The sequence below is a fragment of the Anticarsia gemmatalis genome, chromosome 7, assembly GCF_050436995.1.
Source record: "Anticarsia gemmatalis isolate Benzon Research Colony breed Stoneville strain chromosome 7, ilAntGemm2 primary, whole genome shotgun sequence".
In the NCBI taxonomy this organism is placed as follows: domain Eukaryota; kingdom Metazoa; phylum Arthropoda; class Insecta; order Lepidoptera; family Erebidae; genus Anticarsia; species Anticarsia gemmatalis.
Window position 1 is genome coordinate 16,465 of NC_134751.1, and position 24,245 is coordinate 40,709.

Consider the following 24,245-nt stretch of genomic DNA (forward strand, 5'->3'; position numbering starts at 1 on the left):
CGCAGATATGGCAGCGGGAGAACCACCAGCGTGTCGCAACTGCGCTCGGGCGGGCGCGGCCCACGTCCAGCACAACGCATTCAGTGCTGAATGCCCAGTGCGAAGGAAGTGGGACGCTCTGGCCCGAGCGTCGGTTGCCTACTGCTAAGGTGGAAAAGGGGACAAAAGGCAACATAACCACACCGGAGAGGAGAAACAAAAAGCAGACGAACACACGCACACACTACACTACAACACAAAACACACACACAAGCACACAAACCTACACGACCAACTTGGTTGCAATGGCCCGCGCGGAGAGTGGCAGCTTTTCCAAAGGTTTAAGTGTCGTTAAACTAGAGGAAAAGAAAACGCACAACAAAAGGTCAGGTCAGTCAACGACTTTCCACCGAGTGGCAGCAGTTTGTTCTCAGCCCATCCTGACAATGTATCCTGAAACAAAACCTGCTAAATCCGCTCACGTCATAAACTGGCCTAGACTGGCTGGGAACCAAACAACCGGCAAAAACTGTGTAAAAATTGTAGCTATAAGAATAATTGTATTAAAATTAAAAATTAGTGTAAGAAAAATATGATTATTTAATATATTGTCATATATATTAAAATAGCATATAGTTATATAGCATAAGTAAATAAAATGTTAAAATAAGTAAGCCATAAAGAAAAGTGTAATGTAAGTAGTGTTAAGTATATAGGTAGCATATATAGTATATAGGCACATAAGTATATAGGTAGTATGTATGTATAGTAGCTATAAGTAAAAAACACCAATGTAAAAATAAAATAAATGACCCTTCTCCCCCCCTTTCCCATCCCACCATCCGACCCTAACCTAAGGCCCCCCCCGTGTGTACTTAATGATAGATTAATAATAGAATAGGTATGCAAGTATGAAAGATGAGGAAAAGAAGTGCGAGAGGCAAAAAAGCGAGAATGGTATGGTAATAGAGGACTAGAATGATTGAGGAGAATAGGCCCATTTCCGGGTAGTTCAAAAATAGACGATAAAAAATTAGATAGCTTGCCAAGGACCCTGACCTCCATGTTAGGGGTAGCTAGGAAAAAAAAAAAAAAAAAAAAAAAAAAAAAAAAAAAAAAAAAAAAAAAAAAAAAAAAAAAAAAAAAAACCTAACCTAACCTAACCTAACCTAACCTAACCTAACCTAACCTAACCTAACCTAACCTAACCTTCCTTTATGCAAGTCGCTTGTCACACCTCGTTGCCGTCGAAATCACACCTGTGATGTGTTTATCGTCACGTTTAAGTTTTGTAATTGTTTAGTGAGGTTTTATGAGTTTTCAGGAAGATAATGTAAGATTTCTAGGAGATGTTATAAGCTTACAGGGAGAATTATAAGTTTTCAGTTTTCAGGGAGATATTTTGAGATTTCAGGGAAATGTTATAAGTTTTCAGGGAGATGTTATAAGATTTCAGGGAAATTTTATAAGCTTACAGGGAGATTTAAGAAGCTTTCAGGGAGATTTTATAAGTTTTCGGGAAGATGTTATAAGATTTCAGGAAGATTTTACAAGTTTTCAGGGAGATGTTATAAGCTTACAGGGCGTTTTTTTTTTTTTTTTTTTTTTTTTTTTTTTTTTTTTTTTTCAGGGAGATGTTATAAGTTTTCAGGGAGATTTTATAAGTTTTCAGGGAGATGTTATAAGCTTACAGGGAGATGTTATAAGCTTACAGGGAGTTTTTTTTTTTTTTTTGTTTTTTTGTTTTTTTTTTTTTTTTTTTTTTTTCAGGTAGATTTTATAACTTTTCAGGGCGATTTTATAAGTTTTCAGGGAGATGTTATAAGATTTCAGGGAGATTTTATAAGTTTTCAGGGAGATTTTATAAGTTTTCAGGGAGATGTTATAAGTTTTCAGGGAGATGTTATAAGATTTCAGGGAGATTTTATAAGTTTTCAGGGAGATGTTATAAGATTTCAGGGAGATGTTATAAGCTTACAGGGAGATTTAAGAAGTTTTCAGGGAGATTTTATAAGTTTTCAGGAAGATGTTATAAGATTTCAGGAAGATTTTACTAGTTTTCAGGGAGATGTTATGCGATTTCAGTTAGATTTTGGCAGTTTTCAGGGAGATTTTATAAGTTTTCAGGGAGATGTTATAAGTTTTCAGGGAGATTATATAAGTTTTCAGGGAGATGTTATAAGCTTACAGGGAGATGTTATAAGATTTCAGGGAGATGTTAAAAGTTTTCAGAGAGATGTTATAAGCTTACAGAGAGATGTTATAAGCTTACAGGGAGATTTAAGAAGTTTTCAGGGAGATTTTATAAGTTTTCAGGAAGATGTTATAAGATTTCAGGAAGATTTTACAAGTTTTCAGGGAGATGTTATGCGATTTCAGTTAGATTTTGGCAGTTTTCAGGGAGATTTTATAAGTTTTCAGGGAGATGTTATAAGTTTTCAGGGAGATTATATAAGTTTTCAGGGAGATGTTATAAGCTTACAGGGAGATGTTATAAGATTTCAGGGAGATGTTAAAAGTTTTCAGAGAGATGTTATAAGCTTACAGAGAGATTTTTAAGTTCTCAGGGAGATATTATGAGATTTCAGGGACATTTTATAAGTTTTCAGGGAGATGATATAAGCTTACAGGGAGATTTTATAAGTTTTCAGGGAGATATAATGAGATTTCAGGTAAATGTAATAAGCTTACAGGGAGATTAAAATAGAATGGCAGGTTTAAAGCATTACTCATTTGATGGATGTTTCAAATTCATTTAAAAACTATAAAACTTTACAGTAGGTACCTACCTACCACAAAATAATAGTACTAACTATAATTAGTTACTTTGTTGATACTAACAATATGGACTCATGTCTGAATTATTAAGGAATTTGATACTTTATAATTACGAGAGCAACTTGCAAATGTGACTTTTTGTTTATGGAGATATTTCAACGATTTTGGTATCAAATGAAAGGTCTGAGACTAAAACTATTTTATCCGTTTGAATGATATAAATCGGTTCACAGGTTTAGGACATATGAAGATAAAAAAATAGTAAAAATGTAAACAAACCAAAACAGGTAGCAACGATGCGGCGAGCCGACAACCCTAGCGTCATAGGTAACGCGTTACTCTATGCCAGACAGTGACAGAGTTACGCGTTAAAAGAGAGCGGGAATACTTAGGTGAATATGTCGTTAGGTACGGAGCGCTTATACGAGCTAAATTAGACTTTGTTGCTTAGTAGCAAGAGTCGTTATTTCTATAAATTGTTACGGGAAGTGCGTGTTCTGTACTTTAGTACTTATTATTCTGTGCCAGAACTTTTAATTTCTATTAATAACAAACAATCATGTACGGGATTCCCCACACTGCCGGTTTACCACCCGCGCGCTTGATGTTTGACACGAGTGACTCCCTGAACTACACACTAGTCAGAATCTATGGTCATTCTTCTGATAGCATTAATACGATACCGAGTGACTTGTTTTCAGTACGAAAAAAAACATCTCAAAAAAATTTCATACCCATCGCTTGAAGATACGGTAGCGGCATACAAATAGGTTGAGGAGAAGGAGTCTAAAAGGTATTAGGACAAATTTTACACTTACGAAACTTTGCATAAACAGTAGTAAAAAGATGTTTCAAAAGATGGAATAAAAATATTATACACTGTAGAATATTTTTTTTGAGTATTGCAAAACTTTCTGAGTATCCCACGTTACCTACGTGTACCTACAAGAACACTGTCACTTTTGATAGAATGTTCACCAAATTGGAAAATTCTAGCATTGTGCGCCGTGACTACAAAATATTAATTATATTGCGTGGCATAGGCGTGGCGGCGTGCGTCTCGAGCCTGTGTCCTCAGTACGACACTGACGCTGCACCACCTACCTACTTACGAGGTATTATCACTTAGATGTTGTTACTTATTCATTGTCAGTCGTTATCACCAATCACTTTGAGTACCGTAAAACGGGGTGAATAGAAACAATTTTCAACTTTGTCCTAAAAATTTGTAGCGAATAACTTGTTATTTTTATTGTCGGGTTATTTTATATCATGTCCGTCCGGCGCCATGAAGAAAGAGTTAAAACCATATTTGTCCAAAAATATGCATCATTTTACGATATTTCATTAAAAAAATGGTCAATTTCTATTCACCCAGCGATAGGGGTGAATCGAAACGACCAAAGGGGTGAATGGAAAAATTGTGTTTTAAAACGTTTTTTCAGTTAACAATATTGTATCTTTATAGATAAATATACACCTAAAGAGATAAACACTCCAAACAACTCATTAGAAAAGAAATTCCACTTTAAATCCAAAGTTTTGAAAAAATTGTATGGACCATTAAGGCATTCGAGGACGGTTGACTTTGAAACAATTTTTTGAGTATAAATATCAATTTAAACATTTAAACAATTATGACACCGCAGAGAAGTAATATCGACGTGTAACCATTTCAAATTTGAACAAAATTCTTAAACGAGGAGTACTCAAATATTGGGCTTGAAAACTTTCCTGATTTTTTTTCTATTCACCCCGCGAATTCTATTCACCCCGTTTTACGGTACTTAATTGATTCATAAGTCCGTTAACAAACTTTATGCTAAAGTTGATTACGTACAGTACGTACTCCTTCTATTCGGGAGAAGACCCTTGCCTAACAGTAGAACCAAATAGAGGGAGAAAAAAAATAAAAATAAAGGTACGATACCTTGTTTATTACCCGTCGACCCCTTTAAAATGTTCACCGCGCTTATGAGATGTTGTACATCTTATGTACATCTTATATACCTAAACGTACAAGCCGCGATAGTCCTAACATGTTGAATTCTCCGAGTGAGGCTCTCTTATTTTGCTCATGAATGTTTGGTGGTCAGGTTTCGATGTGCAATGTTGATTGATGCGGGCTGTTTTGCGCGAAGTCCTTAGAGAGTTTTAAAAAAAAACTATTTATTAAAACCCGAAAAAACATTTATTAAGAGACCCAAAATTACACTATTCTAAACTCAAACTGTTGCACCCGGGAGATGTTAATGTGATTACTGAGTGATGCTAACTGCTAACAACAACTGACTACTGGCCGCGTGGCGGTGATGCTTTTATAATAATTATATGTTGCTTGCATAGCAAATCTTATTAACTAATTTCGGATATAACAGGGCGAAGACGCGGAGTAGGTATCAGGTTCAATAAATGAAAACAAGTCCAGTGTTTGTTAAGTCTTTATTGGTCGTGTCAAAATTTACACAACGATTCAATAATTTATGTTTTATAAAGTTTTCTTTATAAAAAAAAGATACAGAGGTGGAGGCGCGCGCCGCGCACGCTTGGAGTGCGGAGCGCGCGTCTCCCGGACACGGAGCCTCTCACAGAGCCGTGCCCGCTTTATATTTTGTACATATAAAAATAGATCGCTTACTTTACACTAGTCTAGGAGGAGAACGCATCGACTACTCGACTTATAAATGCACAGTTTAAAGTATGATATGAAACTACGATTGGAGCACCATTTCTTTAACATATAACGTTAGAGCGAGTCGTCGGTCGCTCGTAACACGCACACTCAGCACATTCGGCACATTCGGCTCACTCTGCACTCTGCACTCTGCACTCGGCACTGACACGCTAACAGTCGCAAACAGTCGCACACAGTCACAAACAGTCACAGACACAGACCGCCACGGACTAGGCGCCGGACACGTAAGTCAAACAAGGGAACAACAGGTACTGGCGGGAGAAGCGGACGCCGCCACCGCACGCTCACTGGCACGCGTCCTTCAGTCGTGCTTACAGGGTACTGTTAAGACTAAATTGTTCCCGGCGTACCTACTTTATCGTAGAAAACAAATGTTATATAGACATTCTTTTATCACTTTGTTACAATTTATTTACAAGTTCATCTATCTAATTCGTAATATTAATTTAATATCTACTAATTACAATATTTATATACAAGTCTTATTTTCCTACTCCCACTGTTCATACTGGAGGAACATCACGCACTCGCAGTCACCTCTATCCTGTGCAACACTTTCGCGTACACGTGCGCGCTGTGTCCACTAAAATGTGTGTTTTATGTTTTTCGTTCGATCTGTATATAAGAATTTAATATCGGTAACAGGTTTACAGAATTATATTTTCCATGTGGTCGTCCAGCACGATCCCGGCGCGCGGTGCGTACAGCGCGCACCGCCAGTGGAGGCCGCGCTCGACACGGCGACACTAACTACTAGGAATGAAGTCTGCATTCACGAGCGCGTCACACGCGATCACTCGGCGCTGCACTAGAGGCCGGGCGGGCGCGGGGCGCGGGGCGGCGGCTCGGGGGCCGCGCGCCGCCGTCACACGTCCGTGTGGCGCGCGGCGGGCGCCAGGATCTCGGTCTCCGCGTCCGACTCCTCGATCTCGCACAAGTTCGCCGATAGCTCGCTGCCGGAGCCGTCGTCGTCGCCTCCCAGCAGCGAGTTCCGCTCCTCTGTGGACGGAAAACGAAATCGTGAGCGGCGAGGGATCTCCGAAACGGTCGGTCCGGTTCGAGGCGAGGGCGACACTGACCCAACATCGTGATGAGACTCGCGGCGTCGGGTTCGCGCAGCGTGCGGGCGCGGAGCGGCTCGTCGGGAGCGAAGTCGTCGCCGCGCAGGAGGTACGACGACGCTGCAAGCAGGGATAAGAGGTAATGAAACGTCGGACTGCGGGCGAGCCCCGGGCGAGCGGAGGCGCGAGGCGGAACCTACCGTCGGGCGGTCGTTCGTCGGGCGCCGAGTCGGTGTCGGGCGGCGCGGCGCGGGCTCGGCGGCGGCGCGGCGCGGGGGAGGCGGGCGGCGACGCGGCCGACGACGAGTCGGGGCGCTCGGAGCCCGCCACCTCGCTGATGCCGGGCAGCGCGCCGGCGCCCCCGCACCAGTCCGAGCAGTCCCAGTGGTAGCCGCCCAGCAGGTGCGGCTCCACGCCGCCGCGGCGGATGGCGCCCGGCGACGAGCCGGCCGCCAGGTGCTCGGCGGGGCCGCGCCGCACCACGCCGGGAGAGCGCGCGCGCCCCGCGGGCTTGCAGCCCTTCAGATCTGCGGAAAGACCAGGGATGAGATTCGACGCACAGACCGAGGCACCGCGGCGGCCGTCTCGTCCAGATCGCTCACCGTTGTATATCTTATTGTCGACGAAAGTGTGTAGGTGCATCTGCTCGGACCACGGCTTGCGGTCGGCGACGTCGATGTTGAGGTTTCGCCGGTAGTCGGGAGGGATGCCCTCGAGCTCGTCGCCGGCGGAGCCGTAGCTGCGCAGCGTATCGACGTTGTTGAGCGGCGGCGGGTCGGCGCAGGACGCGGGCCGCTCGCGCCGCACCGCTTCCAGGTTGGACAGCTTCGAGGCGCGCGGCGCCAGTTTGTCTAGAGCGTGGCTGTTGAGAGGCGAAGCGTCGGCGGGTTTAGCTCGGGCGGAGGCGCGGCGTCGCCGCAAAGCGAGAGGCAGCGCCAACGCCAGCAGCAGCAGCAGCACCAGCGCCGCGCCCGCCGCCGCCAGCGGCCACCGCGCCTCGCACGCCCAGCGCCACGCCGAGCGCAGCGCCCGCGCCGTCGAGTCCCCGGCGCCGCCCGCCACCACGGCGTCAGAGTACAGCGGGTTGCCGCAATTCATTCCTTAAAACGAATAAATCGTTAAATTCTTCTTATCGGCTATGAAACACCGGGGGAGGCGCCCGTCGCAAACGCACCGGTCTTGTCGGGCGGGCACAGGCAACGGAAGGAGCCGGGTTCGTTGAGGCAGGTGGCGCCGTTGAGGCAGGGTTCGCCGGCGCACTCGTCCACGTCGTACTGGCAGCGCGGGCCGTAGTACCCGCGGCAGCGGCACGAGGGGCCCCACTCGCCCTCCTCGCAGGCCCCGCCGTGGGCGCACACGCCGGCGCCGCACCAGCGGCCGCGCTCGCAGCGCTCGCCCGCCAGCCCCGCGGGGCAGGCGCAGCGGAAGCCGCGCCCGTCCGCGGCGCACGAGCCGCCGTGCAGGCACGGCTGCGAGGCGCACGGCTCCGTGTCCAGCTCGCAGCGGCGGCCGGCGAAGCGCGCGTGGCACGTGCACGCGTAGCCCTCGTCCGCGTCGCCCTCCAGCAGGTCGGGCACGTCGCGGCACGTGCCGCCGTTGAGGCACGGGTAGGAGGCGCAGGGCGTGGGCGGCGCCAGCGCGGGGCACGCGGCCGCCACGCGCGCCCGCACGCGCCGCACGAGCTGCGCGCGCCCGTCGCTCGACGTGCCGCCCTCCTCCAGCGGCAGCGCCGCGCCGCCCAGTTTCACGTCCGAAATGCACCCGTGGAAGCCGTAAGTCACCTGCGATCGCGATTTTTGCGTTAGCAACGTATTATTATTATTATTTCACCGCCTTCTCATGGGCGAGGGCGGTGATATTATAATTTATATGTAACTAGCTGACCCGGCAAACGTTGTTTTGCCATAAAAATTTCATAAAAAAACATTGTCCAGCGGACTAAATTGTGAATCTAAACCATTTTCAGATCCCCTTGAACACATACACAAAATTTCATCAAAATCGGTCCAGTCGTTTAAGAGAAGTTCAGTGACATACACACTTACAGAAGAATTATATATACAGGGTGTCCCAAAACTCAACAATAATCCGAGACAGGATGAAAGGCCAAGTCATACCGGTTATAGGAAAAATAAAAAAAAAATTCCATATCACTTAGTTCAGCAATAATAGACACTTTTCAAAAAAGTTGAAATTTCACACCCTTGGTCGCATTTTCAAGTCCTGTGATCACCAATGTCACAATTTCGCTGTGTTTTTTTTAATTTCGTGATCTTAATTAAATATGCTATTAATCGTATAACAAATTAATGCACAAAACATCGTTAATTTAATAAAAAAAGTTAAGTTTTAGTGAGTCATCTTTCTCAAAAATATCGTTAGTCAACTTTGACGCTTGATACTGAAAAAAAAATGTACTACACTACCCTTGGCAAGTTATTTCAAAAGTTGGCGCATTTAATCAAGATTTTAAAATGGTATAACACTTGCCACTTTTCTTGCCATTAAAAATGTTATTTTTATTTGAACGAAGAGTATCCTCGCAAATGGATCGGACGCAGTGGTACAATTTTATGGCCTCCTCGTTGTCCCGATCTAAATCCAGTAGATATTTTTTACTGGGAATGCATAATAGAAAAAGTCTATTCGAAATCAATACAAAATCTATCAGAACTTAGCCAGAAAATTGACACAGTGTCAGAGGAAATAAATGCAAGGAATTTTTATTGACTGGTGCAAAGGTCTTTTGTAAGGCGTTGCAGAGCCTGAATTCATGCCAGAGGAAACGGATATAAAAGTGATATGGATTTTTTTTTTTATTTTTCCTATAACCGGTATGACTTGGCCTTTCATCCTGTCTCGGATTATCGTTGAGTTTTGGGACACCCTGTATAAAGATAGCTGACCCGCGCAACTTCACTTGTCACATAAGAGAGAATGGTCATAATTTTCCCCGGTTTTGTAACATTTTTCATTGCTACTCCGCGATTTATGATTATATTATTGATGTTACATGGTCTTAACCCTTCCTCAATAAATAGTCTATTCAAAAAAACAAGTGTAGAGTGCGTGAGCGGGATCCTATAAATTTCTTCAGAAATTGGTTCAGGATGCTTAGAGTGTAAACGTACTAAAAATCCCCGCCTCAAGGAGGTTTGGCCGGAGAGGGGGGAGGGGGGTTAAACATTCTATTTTTTAGTTTTTCACTAATATCTTAAGAACGGTTCATCGTAGAGAAATAGTGTCTTCTACATAATGAAAGATAATAAAATTGTCTACAACCTTTGTTTCTTCATCGAAATTCTCATCAGTTTTCGAGCATTAAATTTTTCAGCGTGACGGGCATTACGTAGGTATAGTTGAAAACTATATAATTAGGTATTTTTTCGGTCGGCACAAGCTGGAAGTACTGGCAATCCCAACTTTTGAGTTTGGAAACATTGTGGCATGGAAATTTTATATATAAGATTTTAAAAATGAAATCCGCGGCGGGTCACCTGCTCGGCGGCGAAGGCGTGCGCGTGTCGCACGAGCGCGGCGCCCAGCAGCAGGCGGTCGGGCCGCACGTCCAGCACGGCGGCGGGCGGCGGCGTCTGCGCCAGCGCACTGCGCCGGTCCACCGTCAGCCGCATGCTGGCGCCGCGCCGCTCCAGCCGCGCCGCGTGCCACGCGCCGTCCGCCACCGGCACGGCCGCGCGCACCGCCGCCGGGCCCGCGCCCAGCTCCATGCGGAACTGCAGGTAGCCCTCGGCCACCTCCAGCACGGCGTAGTCCACGCGCCCCGCGGCCGACAGCAGCGTGCCGCGCTCGCGCCGCGTGCGGAAGCGCAGCGACAGCGTCAGCTCGTCGTCCAGCAGGCGCGCGCCGTCGACCACGCCGCGCTCCAGGCGGTACAGCAGGTAGCCGTCGCCCTGCAGCAGCGCCACGGGCGGCGCGGGCCGGGCGCACTCGGCGCAGTCGGGCGCGGCGCGGTCGCAGCGCTCGCCGCCGTAGCCGCGCTCGCAGGCGCAGCGGCCGCGCAGGCGGTGCGGCGGCGCCACGAGCGCGAACACGTCGGTGGCCACGCAGCGCGCGGCGGCCCGCAGCTCCACGCGCTCGGCGCACGCGCCGTGCACGCAGCCGCCGCACGCGGCGCGCAGCAGCTCCTCCACCACGAGGCGCGCGCGCTCCTCCAGGCGCTCCAGGTGCTGGTGCAGGCGGCGCCGCAGCGCGTCGGCCGGCAGCAGGCCGCCGGCGGCGCGCACGCAGAAGGCCACGTCGAGGTCCTGCGCCACCTGGCGGCGCGCGCGCCCGGCCTCGTCGTCGTCGGCGTCGTCGCCGGACGGCTGCACGCTGACGACTACGACGTCGCCGGGCTCGCAGTCGGTCGCCTCGGCGACGGCGCGCACGAACCCCTTGCGGTGGCTGAGCACGAAGTCGCGATCGGTGACCTCTCGAAAGCGAACCACTATCGCCTGCGCGAGCATTTCGTCCGACACGAGAACCACCGTGACCTTGACCGTAGCGAAACCGAGAAATTTGCCGTCGTCGACGGTCACGTTGAGTCTGTATTCTCCCACGTCGAGGCGCGGCGCCGCCCGAAGCGTTCCGTCGGTGGAGTCGATCTCGAACAAGTCGGTGGGCGGGTAGGGCGCGCCGTCACTCGGGGCTATGGCGTATGCGAGGGTATCGTAGGCGTCGCGGTCGGAAGCGACCACGCGCCCTATGACTCCGCCCGGGAATTCGTCCAGGTAAGAGTTGACGACTACTTCGAGTGGTGTCACGACCGGCGGATACTGGGACTCTTCGATGACCTTGATGTACACCCACGCGTCCGAGTACAGCGGCGGAATGCCGTTGTCGAACACGCGCACCTGCAGCACGTAGCGATCTTTTATACGATGGTTGAACCTTGTCGCCGAGCAGAGGGAACCGTCCGGTTCCAGACGGAAAGCTCCTATTTCATTGCCAGATTGGAAGTCGAAGGTGTAGGGCGCGGCGTTGGGCGGCGCATCGGCGTCTACCACCGCGAACTTGAGTATCGTGTGTCCGAGCGGCCGGTCTTCTTGTACTACGGCACTGTAGTTGGTCTGCGCGAACAGCGGCGGGTTGTCGTTGGCGTCCACCACCTCGATGTTGACGAGGGCGGTCGCCTCCAGAGCGGGCAGGCCGTGGTCCCGCGCGTGCACCTCCAGCACGTAGGCGGGCGCCGTCTCGCGGTCCAGCGGCGCCGCCACGGCCAGGTAGCCGGTGTCGGCGTCGATGGAGAAGCGCGAGTCGCGGTCGCCGCGGGCGATGGAGTACGTGACGCGGCCGTTGGCGCCCGAGTCGGCGTCGTCGGCCACCACCTGCAGCACGCGCGCGCCCACGGCCGAGTCCTCGCGCACCCGCGCGCCGTACGAGGCCTGCGAGAAGCGCGGCGCGTTGTCGTTGCCGTCCGTCACGGACACGTTGACGGTGGCCAGGTCGCTGAGCGGCGGCGTGCCCCCGTCGATGGCCTGCACGGTGAGCAGGTACTCGCGGCGGCGCTCGTAGTCGAGCGGGCGCGCGACGCTGAGCACGCCGGAGGCGCGGTCCACGGCGAAGTCGTCGCGGTCGTCGCCGCCCACGAGCGAGTAGTACACGTCGGCGTTGACGCCGGCGTCGCGCGAGGTGGCGCGCACGCGCAGCAGCTCGGTGCCGGGCGCGTCGAGCTCGGGCACGGCGGCGCGGTACTGGTGGAACTCGAACTCGGGCGGGTTGTCGTTGACGTCGGCGACGGTGAGGCGCAGCGTGGCGGTGGCGGAGCGCGGCGGGCGGCCGGCGTCGCTGGCCACGAGCACGAGGCGGTGCTCGGCCTGCGTCTCGCGGTCCAGCGCCGCGCGCAGCGTGATGATGCCGCTGTCGGGCGCCAGCTCGAAGGCGCCGTCGCCTCCCTCCGCGAACGAGTAGCGCACGAGCCGGTTCACGCCCACGTCCGCGTCCGTCGCGTGCACCTGCAACGTGACAGAATGTCTATTACAATGACGTTTCAAAGTTATACAGTAATTCATATACTTATAGTAAAAACTTAAAATATCCAGTAATTAAAATAATTATTGACTTGTTCTGTGTTTAAGTGGATAAGTAGTATATAACTAAGTACATATATAAAAATACCCTTAAGTAGTTGGAATACGACAGAATACGTATCTTGCGTTATCAGTGGATATGTTTAAACAAGCTCTTTCGAGATATGCCGTGAGGTACTCGCACTCGGCTAGAGCATTTTTTTTTCAATTAGCCTGTTCACTTTTCAATCTTAATAAAAGATATACTTTCAAAAGAATCACTACGTCCATTATTCTGCCAATACTTGTAATTCTCCGAACATTTCGGTCGGAGAACTACAAGTTTTATTAAGAACACAAGGACACATACACGATAGTTATAATGGCATGGTGCTGACTATAATGTATTGTAAGCGACAAACTACAAATCAAAAGTTATCGTATTGTTCCACAAAAATCTATCCAAGTCTTTAATTTCTTAAACAAATGTTCAGTTCGTCGTAAGTACCTTTTGAAATTATGAACCATATACAACTAAATTTTGAGTAAGTAAATTTGTAAATAGAAGTGCGGTGTAAATAAAAAAACTCAAAATGAAGAATTTAAAGTATCATGTGTCCGAAACGGCGAGGCTAGATTTAAGGTAAATGATACGATATTGTCGGCAGCACTCCACACTCGATGCCTGATTGGTTCGGGCAATCGTCATGGATGCATCTACCGTTACAATTGCGATAAATATACCTATAATAATATATATAAGACTAGTTGTTCTATCTGCAAGACTAGTATATCCGGTCTCTCTCGATTTCTATTAAACAAGCCGGGTGAGGTCACACAATAATAAGTACTAAAGTAGTGAGGTGTTTTAAGGTTGAATAAATTCACCACGGGTGGAGCTGAATCTAAATGAAATATTTTAATAGAACCCTGACACACAATTATAGGGATGTACTGATAGAACGCACACAGCACATGATAGTCTTTCTAAATATAATATGTTATAAAAGTAGCCACTTGATATTTCACTCAATTGTTCAAAGAAAACTATTAGTGTACTCCTGTGAGTCGTGACGAGCGTACAAACATCGCACTAAGGTTCAAAATACAAATGTGTTAGCTATTTCGTGGTTCATATCACGTCATACCAACACCACCGCGTCTATCGATACCTCCTTTTCGCCTCTGTCACATTCTGTCAATACATACTTGTCAAAGCCCGTCAATATGCATGGTTCTTATCAAGGAATAAAGTAAAATATACAAAAAATATTTTGAAGTTCCGAAGTTTGTGATCTCCCGTGCTTTACCATCGTGTTAATCGTGTTAATCGCTTACGCGAACCAACTTATACGTAAATTTGAAAAATATTTAATTTATCTGTGAAGCCATGTTAGTAGTTATGCGACAATGAATGCTTATAATGATCACTGCAGGAGTGACTCACATCCACATGGCGTAAGGCAAGAGTCGCACAACTGTAATCAGCGCCGGCCGCCGCTTTAGTGTTAATGTCCTGCTGGTATTATAGGTAATTGTTTTAATGATATTTAAAATGGATAGATGTAATTTTTTTTTGAGGAGTCTTTTTTTTAGAGGAGCTCGTGGCTTAGTTAACAACAGCCGCACGGATCGATCTCTGAGGTTAAGCTACGCTTGCCGAGGTTGTTCCGTGGATGGGTGACCATCTTATACATATCGAGTCCTCCGTGTTTCGGAAGGCACGTTAAATTGTGGGTCCCGGCTGTCATTTTCGAAGATCTTTGACAGTCGTTAACAGTAGTCAGAAGCTTGAAAGTCTGACAACCAGTCTTACCGAAGGGTATCGTGTTAATACCTAAGTAACTGGGTTGTGGAGGTCAGATAGGCAGTCGCTCCATGTAAAACACTGGTATCCAGCTGCATCCGGTGAGACTGGAAGCCGACTCCAACATAGTTTGGAACAAAGGCTAAGCGAATATATATATATAATAGATGTAATTTTTTTTTGTTTTTTTATCATAAAATCATGTTATTTTATCATAACATTTTTCGTGATCTATGTCGCAGGGCGTTCAACCTTTACGACTGGCATTTGAATATGTGTTATACAATACCCTAAGCTACGAAGTATCATGTGTACGTGATATACATAATGCATAAAATATTATAATCATAACAGAAATATACATGACCCCGCCCCCCCCCCTCTATTTTACCTCAATTTCCTCGTTCTTACTGTTAATCCATATCATTATCATTATCATATCACGAATCACAGAAATGTACATAATGTACGCGCATAACTTTTGAACAAGTAAACTAAATCAGATGATTATTTAAATATACTGTAAGTACGGGATCGATGGGATCAAAATTCCCACTGGAGTAGAATCAACGGGATAAAATTGCACTATACCGGTACGAAGTCGTGCCAGTCCGCTAGTCCGTCTAGTTTTAACATCAAGATCCCGGGCGACGTGAAATCCGTGAGGACCGGCTCGCAACTTGACCTACTGACTTTAGACACTATTATACACACGCTCGTGTGTAGTGTAGTTGTAGTGCAGTAAAGGTGAGTGTCGGCAGTACCTTGGCGACGAGCGTGCCGATGTCGGCGTCCTCGGGCAGCGTGACGCTGTAGGTGTTGGCGGAGAAGCGCGGCGCGTTGTCGTTGACGTCGTCCAGCGTCAGCAGCAGCTCGGAGCTGCACTCCCAGTCGGCGCGCTCGCGGTCCTGCGCGTGCGCGCGCAGCCGGTACGTGGCGCGCGCCTCGCGGTCCAGCGCCGCCGCCACCACCACCTCGCCCGTCTCCTGCAAACGAGCGCTCGTCACGCGACCGTCCCTCGCCCCGGGGAGGGGGGAGGGAGCGGCGCGCGGTTACCTTGTTGATGGCGAAGTGGTGCGCGTGGTCGCCGGTGAGGTAGTAGCGCAGGCGCGAGGTGGCGGGCTCGTCGGCGTCGCCGGTGGCCAGCGTCATGACGCGCGTGCCGTTGGGCGCGTCCTCGGGCAGGCGCGACACGTAGCGGTGCCGCACGCAGTACGGCGGGTTGTCTGCACACACACCTTATGTTATTCGCACATCGAGTGTCCCGAGTTGAAAACTGGCGCGACCGCGACAAAAATATTTTAGCCTTGGTCCACATCGATTTATAAAAGTCTTAAAATGTGCATCGTACGTTTGACATGCTTTTTGTTTGACGGTGGTCTGGCGATTTTGATATTATTTTTCTAGCCAACTACCAATAACAAATCCTTGCATGTGAAGAAAAAAAATGTAAGTTTGGAACACATGTTAAAATCAACCAAAAACAATATTCTAACAGAAAACTCTTTTACACCGATCACGAATTTAATAATTAAATATTATTGGACAAATATTTCTTATAAATATTATTATTAGTGGACAACTCACACACGGTCATTTTGATTTCAAACTAAGCAGAGCTTGTACTATGGTAATCAAATAACTGATAAACATACTTATATACTTCTAAATATATACTTATATAGATACATTAACATCCAGGCTCAGAACAAATACTCGTGCTCATCACACAAAGATTTGTCCCGGGTGGGATTCGAACCCACCACACGCGGCGCTACGGTTGTTGCGGCGACCGCTTAAACCACTGCGCCAAACGTGCAGTTTAATTCCTGATTATATCATAGGTTCTCGTTTTTTTTAGTAACTTTGCTTGTCGAGCAGTTAGTCAATGGTCATTCTGTTATTCGGTGATATAATAATATAGGAGACGAGAAAGCGGCGAAGAGTGCGAGCGGACTGACCGTTAACGTCGAGGACGGTGATGGAGACGCGCGTGGTGGCGGTGAACTTGCCGTCGGTGGCGGCCACGCTGAGCTCGTAGGCGGGCTCGGCCTCGCGGTCCAGCGCGCGCGCCACGAACAGCTCGCCCGAGGCGCGCAGCTGGAAGCGCGCGCGCGGGTCGCCGCCCGCCACGAAGAACGACAGCGGCGCGCCCGTGGCGTCCGCGTCGCGCACCTCCAGGCGCAGCAGCACCGTGCCGGCCGCCGCGTCCTCGCGCACCTGCGCCGCGTACTGCGCCGCGCCGAACTGCGGCGGGCAGTCGTTGTAGTCCAGCAGGCGCAGCACCAGCGTGCCGCGCGCCACGCGCCGCTCGCTGCCGCCGTCCGCCGCCAGCAGCGCCAGCCGGTGCTCGGGCCGCGCCTCGCGGTCCAGCGCGCCCAGCGTCGTCACCCAGCCCGTGTACGGGTCCACGGCGAACAGCGCGCCCTCGCCCTCGCTCGCCTCGCCCTCCTCCGTGGCGAGCGAATAGCGCACCTCGCCGTTGGTGCCCGCGTCGGGGTCGTCGGCCATCACTGAACGGTACGAGCGATCAGCATTTATAGTAGAGACTTTGCGGTCGTTACATAAAGTCTTCATAAAGAGAGGAACTCACGTTGAACGAGGCTCGTGTGCGGCGGTGTGTTTTCAGCGACGTGTATCACGTAGGGTTGCGAGTGGAAACTCGGCGCGTGCTCGTTTACGTCTAGGACGTGCAGTCGCGTCGTCACCATCGTCGCCGGCGCCGGGCTGCCCGCGCCCTCCGCGATGATGCCTGCGACACACACTGGGTTAGTTCACCGTTCCGTCGGCGCAACGAGCGGCGCGAACCCCGCCGGCGTACGCACCTATGAGATGTTCGGCTTGAGTCTCGCGGTCGAGGCGCCCGGCCAGCACGAGGCGGCCCGCGTCGTCCACGGCGAACAGGTCGCGCGGCCACAGCGCTGGTGCCAGGCGGTAGCGCGGCGGCGCGGGCCCGGGCGCGCGCAGCTCGGCGATGAGTGTGCCCGGCGCCGCGTCCTCGCGCAGGAATAGGTCGGCGGGCGGCGGCGTCACGCGCGGCGCCTCGTCGCGCTCGCCCAGCACGAACACCAGCACCGGCGCCTCGCCCGCCAGCCCGCCACCGTCCCGCGCCCGCACCCACACCTGCACGCTGCGGGAAGCTGCACACGATCGAGCGCTTGTTAAATGTTGAAAAAGAAAAGCACAAGAGAGGAGCTCCTCGAACATCACTGTAAAAAAATACTGTACGCCTCGTAGATATATTACTGGCTATCTTGTGACATTCCGCTTTTTAATTTTGAAAGTTTTAATTTCGTACTAATAAATTGCTATTTGTGACTTCGCGTCAAATTTACGCACCGAACTCGGTGGCCGGCCTCGCGAAGGACAAGGCTCCAGTGTGCGGGTCGACGTCGAACAGGCCGCTGGCGTCGGAGCGCGCGTCGCCCTCGTACACGGAGTAGGTGAGGCGCGCGTGCTCGCCGCTGTCGGCGTCGTGCGCCGCCAGCGTGAGGAAGGGCAGGCGCGGCGCGCGGTCGTGGCGTACGGCGGCGCGGTACTCGCGCAGCGGGAACACGGGCGCGTTGTCGTTCACGTCCGTCACGCGCACGCGCACCACGGTGTGGCGCAGCAGTCCGCCGCCGTCGCTGGCCGTCACCGGCACCTCCCAGTCGGAGCGGAGCTCGCGGTCCAGCGGCACGCGCGTGGTGAGCGCGCCGCTCGAGGCGTCCACGCTGAACGTCTCGCGCAGTCGCGCCGACGGGATGGAGTACGTCACCGTGCCGTACTCGCCCGCGTCGTCGTCGTACGCCTTCACCTGCGGGAAAGACTCTCGTTTCGAATCGTGCGTCGCGTGCGTACGAACGTCCGATGTCGAATCGCACGGTGTTCTAATGATATAAGACGAACGGAGCGCACGGTACCGTCGTCAGCAGCAGCGGAGGCGGCTGGTTCTCGAGCGCGCGCGCCTCGTGCACGAGGTGCGGGAAGCGCGGCGCGGCGCGGTTGGCGGGCGCCAGCGAGAGCTTGACGCGCGCGAAGGCGGCGTGCGCGCCGTCCGACACGGACACGTTGAGCGAGCGCAGCCCCGCGCCGGCCGCGCCGGGCCAGGCGCGCGTGTCGGCCAGCGCCAGCACGCCGGTGCGCGGGTGCACGGCGAAGGCGCGGCCGGGCGCGGCCCCCTCGAGCGCGTACAGCAGGCGCGGCGCGTCGCGCTCGTCGGGGTCCCAGGCCGCCACGCGCGCCAGCGCCGTGCCGCGCGCCGCCTCGGCCGACACGAGCGCGGGCAGCACGGCGCGCTCCATGCGCGGCGGGCTGTCGTTCACGTCCGTCACGGCCACGAACAGGTGCGCCGTGGTGAGCAGCGGCGGCCGGCCCGCGTCGCTGGCCGTCAGCACGAGGTGGTAGTGCGCGCGCACCTCGCGGTCCAGCGGCGCCGCCACGCGCACGGCTCCCGTGCTCTCGTCCACGGTGAAGGCGCCTTCGGCCCCCTCCTCTATCGCCGATAGGGAGTATGTCACCTCGCCGTTTTCTCCTAAGAATACATTTTATTTATTTTTGTATATATTTTCGTCATTCGAATTCTGACACTTGCAAAATCTTGCAAAAACAATATATGATATGACCCGCGCAGCTCCGCTCACGCTTTTATTCATCTCTCTATAAACTTTTTCAAAGTTACCAGGAGATCATGACTACTTGCTTGCTAAACAGCTTTAATTTTCATCGATTTAGTGTGTCAAACTGACGGAGTTTCATAGAAACTTACCCCCCTTTTTTCACCCACGTAAAGGCAGAATTTCCAAAATCCTTATTAGGTCATTTTTAATTTGAAACCAAATAGCCAAATATTAATTTTAATCGAATTAGCTTCAAAACTGACGGACATTCATACAAATTTCCCCCCCCTCTTTTTACTCCCTTAAAGAGCGAATTTCCAAAAAAAAGATAGCTTATATGTTAGCGAGGGCTATATAACAAAAAAAGTTTCATCAGAATCCGTCCAGTAGATTTGGATGAAAAGCGGACAACAAACAGACAAACAAATTTTTTTTAAATCTTATTTTTGGCTTCTATTGGTTGTATGACGATCCCCTCGAGCATGAATTCAGGCTCTGCAACGCCTTACAAAAGACCTTTGCACCGGTCAATCAAAATTCCTTGCATTTATTTCCTCTGACGCTGTGTCAATTTTCTGGCTAAGTTATGATAGATTTTGTATTGATTTCGAATATTTTTTTTCTTTTATGCATTCCCAGTAAAAAATATCTACTGGATTTAGATCGGGAGAACAAGGGAGCCATAAAATTGTACCACTGCGTCCGATCCATTTGCGAGGATACTCTTCGTTCAAATAAAAATAACATTTTTAATGGCAAGAAAAGTGGCAAGTGTTATACTATTTTGAAATCTTGATTAAATGCGCCAACTTTTGAAATAACTTGCCAAGGGTAGTGTAGTACATTTTTTTTCAGTATGAAGCGTCAAAGTTGACTAACGATATTTTTGAGAAAGGTGACTCACTAAAACTTAACTTTTTTTATAAAATTAACAATGTTTTGTGCATTAATTTGTTATACGATTAATAGCATATTTAATTAAGATCCCGAAATTCAAAAAACACAGCGAAATTGTGACATTGGTGATAACAGGACTTGAAAATGCGACCAAGGGTGTGGATTTTCAACTTTTTTGAAAAGTGTCTATTATTGCTGAACTAAGTGATATGGAATTTTTTTTTTATTTTTCCTGTAGCCGGTATTACTTGGCCTTTCATCCTGTCTCGGATTATCGTTGAGTTTTGGGACACCCTGTATATCTGTATAAAACTCAAAGGTGACTGATTGACATAGTGATCTATCAACGCACAGCCCAAACCACTGAACGCATCAGGCTGAAATTTTACTTGCAGGTAGATATTATAACGTAGGCATCCGCTATGACAGGATTTGGTTAAATTCTACCCCCCAATAAAATGGGGGTGAAAGTTTGTATGAAACTTTGTCAATTTTAGACCGACCAGGCTGAGACTTTGCATGCATAAAGTTACTATGACGCGAGCGTCCCTCAAGAAAGTATTTTGAAAAATTCTACCCCTAAAGGGAAAAAATAGGAAGTCAAGGAGTCTTCTTAGATTTACGAATTTAAAATAGGGAATGAAAGTTTGTATGAAGCTTTGTCAATTTTAAACCGATCGGGCTGAAGCTTTGTACTCAACTACTCACATAGCTAATGTGTCGTAGGTATTCCCTAAGAAAAGATTTCGATAAATTCTACCCCTAAGGGGGTAAAATGAGGGTGAAAGTTTGCATAAAGGAGACCATTAATGCTCCATACATTTTTGGGCCTTTTTTAAAGTGCCGGCCTACAAAGAATAATGGCAGATATCGATAGGTAGAACAACCCTGGAGCAATTACGAGTATGGCACAAAAGTTGAAGAATCGCTTTCAACCGAGTTTCCTTTCATTTCCAAACATTTATTTTTCTCTGAAAGTGCTGAGAAACATTAAATTATGATTGATAGTGCTAGAATTCACCATGTACGGTTTACGTACACTTAGTTGATATTCCGCTGATCTTACACAAATCGGCTGATTGTTTTGTAATTATAATTAATTTATATTTAGTGTGCATTTTAACAAACGAGCGTCCGCACGTGTGTGAGAGTCACCTTTCAACTCTAAAACTGTATTTACGTAACTAGAATAATAAATTACTACGGGAAGAAGTTTCTTTCACTTGCGCACTCACAACTACTTAACTCTTAAACTATCAGTAGTGTACCGGTTACTAAACTGTACATTAAATGGTCCTTCGAGCCGGATGCTGAGGATCTCTGTGTCTCATAAACTGTGATAGCGAATCGGTTTGGTCGGCCTCCCACAAGCGGGTCTCACCGGTCCAAATTGAGAGTCGTGTGTCATCACAAGGACGCAGATTAACTTAGCATCAATAACATTCAACTTTCAACGAGGTTCGCGAACAAGACGAGTTACGAAGAAACACTGGAAATTGAAGACCAGTAGAACTACGGAACCTACAGTCTTCTTCGTATCCTGGACACAACTTTCCTGGAACCTACAACTTAACTTAAGGTACCATGGAGCAACAACTAACCAAACAAGGCGGCATCTTTGAAGATATCAAAACCTTATGTACCAATTACAAGAAAGACAGCAGTTCTCGAAAAACTATCGACTATCTAGAAAAACGTTTGGAGAACTTAGAAAAACTATGGGTAAACTTTGAACAACAGCATCAGATATTAGTGAAAGGTGTCGAAAATAAAAATATTGGATATTTCACTGACGATATTTACGGGAAAACTAAGACTTTGTACGACTCAACTAAGAAGAATATGGTGGATTTACTTTCCTTTCAACGAAAACAACAAATAAACGTGAATTTTGACTTAAGCGGACTGATGGACGACGTCGCTATGGACGACGGAAAACAAAAACTAATCATACAACAAGAACGAAATTTTAAGGCGTTATACAGAGCTATGTCGAAGATTGACCTTGATTGCATAACTGAGAAGTGGGAGTTCGAAGAACATATTACCATTTTAAAGTCAAAATGGGAGCTGATTGACAAAACTCATTGGGAGTTGGAAGACGAACTAAAAGGGTCCAATTTGATTATGGACTACAGTCAAAAGTACGAAGCTCTTGAACAGAAATATGACAACATAAAACGGGCTTTAAATAGTAAAATGTGGTCTAGTGTACATTATCAGCGGTCCGCACCAAAAATCGACATCCCGGAATTTTCTGGAAATTATGTTCACTGGATTACGTTCAAGGACATCTTCATGGAAACCATCCACAACAACCCCAGTATCTCTAAGGCACAAAAAATGCAGTACTTGAAGACAAAACTTAAGGGTGAAGCAGAGCGCCTCGTCCAACACTTATCTATTAGTGGGGATAATTACGATTCATGTTGGGAGATATTATCGCACAGATATGACAACCGTCGACTACAGTTCACATCTTTCATGAGTACCATGCAGAATATACCAGCTATCCAACACCCTAACGCCAACAACATGAAACGCATGCACGATGTAATTACAGAGTGTATGAATGGCCTTGGCAACATGGGAGTTGAGGTGTCAAATTGGGGACCAATGATTGTTTACAACATGTCACAAAAATTAGATTCGATTACTCTTAACGAGTACACAAAAGAAACTCAAAACAACAGAGAATTGCCGAATTTGGAGGAATTCCTCGGTTTCCTAGAACTCAAATTTCTCGCTTACGAAACTGCAAAGGGCTGCTCTAAAGAGACCATTGAAAACAAAATTCATAGGCCTAACAATAGAGGATGGAACAACAACTATAAGCCCAATAATTTTCCTAACAAGCAGCAAGACATGAAAAAATTAGGCTACTCTAAAATTTTTCATGCATCGTACGGACAATGTCCTCTTTGCTATAAAGATCACGTGTTGATGCAGTGTGATAAGTTCATCGACATGGACATTGCGCAACGGAATAAAACTGTTGCAAAACTCAAAGTTTGCAAAAATTGCTTATACAGCCACGGCAATGTCGCGTGCAGTTCGAAGAAAACGTGCCGCGAATGTAATTTGAAACATCATACATTATTACATTTCAATAAACCTGTCTATAATGACTCAAATGTTAGAAGGGATCAAGATCGGAATTCGAATCCAGGACCTACAACATCAACTACACCTGGCGCTCACCACTTAGCGACCGATGGCACAGAAGTCTTATTAACTACCATTCAGATCAAGGTGCAATCTGCCGACGGAAACTATGTCACTTTGCGAGGCCTCCTAGATCAAGGGTCACAGACAAACTTAATATCTGAAAATGCGGCGCAACTGCTACGCTTACCTCGAAGCAAATTTGACGCTGCTATAACCGGCATTGGTTCTACGTCACGCAACTGCAAGGGCCTTCTCCAGCTCCACTGCAAGTCGATACACTCAGATTTTACATTCAATGTACAAGCTTTGATACTGACTAACTTAACCAATAAGTTGCCTGGCAGCACTTTCCAAAGCACAGGTTGGACACATCTTCAAAACTTGAAACTCGCCGATCCGAACTATAATGTGTCTGGCTCAATAGATTTTCTTCTGGGAGCTGATGTTTACGCGGATATCATCTTGGACGGAGTGTTGAAAGGTGATCAGCATTCACCCATCGCCCAGCAAACTCGTTTGGGGTGGATCTTATGCGGGAAACTAAGAATCTTTAACTGTCATCTAACTTTAGCTATCACATCTGATTTGTCGAAGTATTGGGAAATTGAAGATATTATACCAAGCTCTCAAGACATACATCGAGACGATCAATGTGAAACTTATTACCAACAAACAACAAAAAGAAGTTCTGAAGGCCAATATATTGTAAAAATGCCTATGATCCAGGGTTATGAACAACACCTTGGACATTCGAAATCTACTGCGATTGCACAATTTCTCAAACTAGAAAAACGATTACATAAAAACAAACCTCTGTTGACTATGTACAGAAACTTTATGAATGAATACTTGACGTTAAAACATATGGAGCCGGCGACTCAGATAACATCTAACCAACCTGAATATTATTTACCGCACCACGGCGTCTTACGTGAAGAATCCACCACCACAAAATTAAGGGTTGTCTTCAACGCGTCACAAAAAACTTCTAGTGGCAGAAGTTTGAACAGTCTGATGGAGAAAGGCCCCAATCTCCAAAAGGATATACAAGCACTCATTTTAAAGTGGAGGACGTACCGTTACGCATTTACTGCTGACATAGAAAAAATGTACCGTTTCTTGTGTATTGCAGACGAGCAGAAATCGCTCCAAAAGATCATATGGAGAAACTCGCCTACCGATCAATTAAGCGAGTACGCGCTATGTACTGTAACTTATGGTACGAAAAGCGCGCCATGGTTGGCAATGCGAACT

At 48.1% G+C, this 24,245-nt stretch overlaps 1 protein-coding gene across 2 annotated transcripts in view; it reads right to left on the reverse strand.

Moving 5' to 3' along the window:
* Nucleotides 1-5,182: 5,182 nt before the first annotated feature.
* kug (FAT atypical cadherin kugelei) overlaps nucleotides 5,183-24,245 on the reverse strand; it is a 53,593-nt gene continuing 34,530 nt past the window's right edge. For both annotated transcript variants that reach the window (XM_076116392.1, XM_076116391.1), the window contains 13 exons: nucleotides 18,231-18,841; nucleotides 17,668-18,124; nucleotides 17,154-17,468; nucleotides 16,922-17,080; nucleotides 16,290-16,841; nucleotides 15,385-15,554; nucleotides 15,093-15,314; nucleotides 10,011-12,467; nucleotides 7,688-8,294; nucleotides 7,116-7,613; nucleotides 6,714-7,040; nucleotides 6,532-6,633; nucleotides 5,183-6,451 (listed from right to left, as the gene is read on the reverse strand). In XM_076116392.1, the coding sequence (XP_075972507.1) occupies nucleotides 6,318-6,451; nucleotides 6,532-6,633; nucleotides 6,714-7,040; nucleotides 7,116-7,613; nucleotides 7,688-8,294; nucleotides 10,011-12,467; nucleotides 15,093-15,314; nucleotides 15,385-15,554; nucleotides 16,290-16,841; nucleotides 16,922-17,080; nucleotides 17,154-17,468; nucleotides 17,668-18,124; nucleotides 18,231-18,841 (6,611 nt within the window). In that variant the 3' untranslated portion in view covers nucleotides 5,183-6,317. The remainder of the gene's footprint in view (nucleotides 6,452-6,531; nucleotides 6,634-6,713; nucleotides 7,041-7,115; nucleotides 7,614-7,687; nucleotides 8,295-10,010; nucleotides 12,468-15,092; nucleotides 15,315-15,384; nucleotides 15,555-16,289; nucleotides 16,842-16,921; nucleotides 17,081-17,153; nucleotides 17,469-17,667; nucleotides 18,125-18,230; nucleotides 18,842-24,245) is intronic.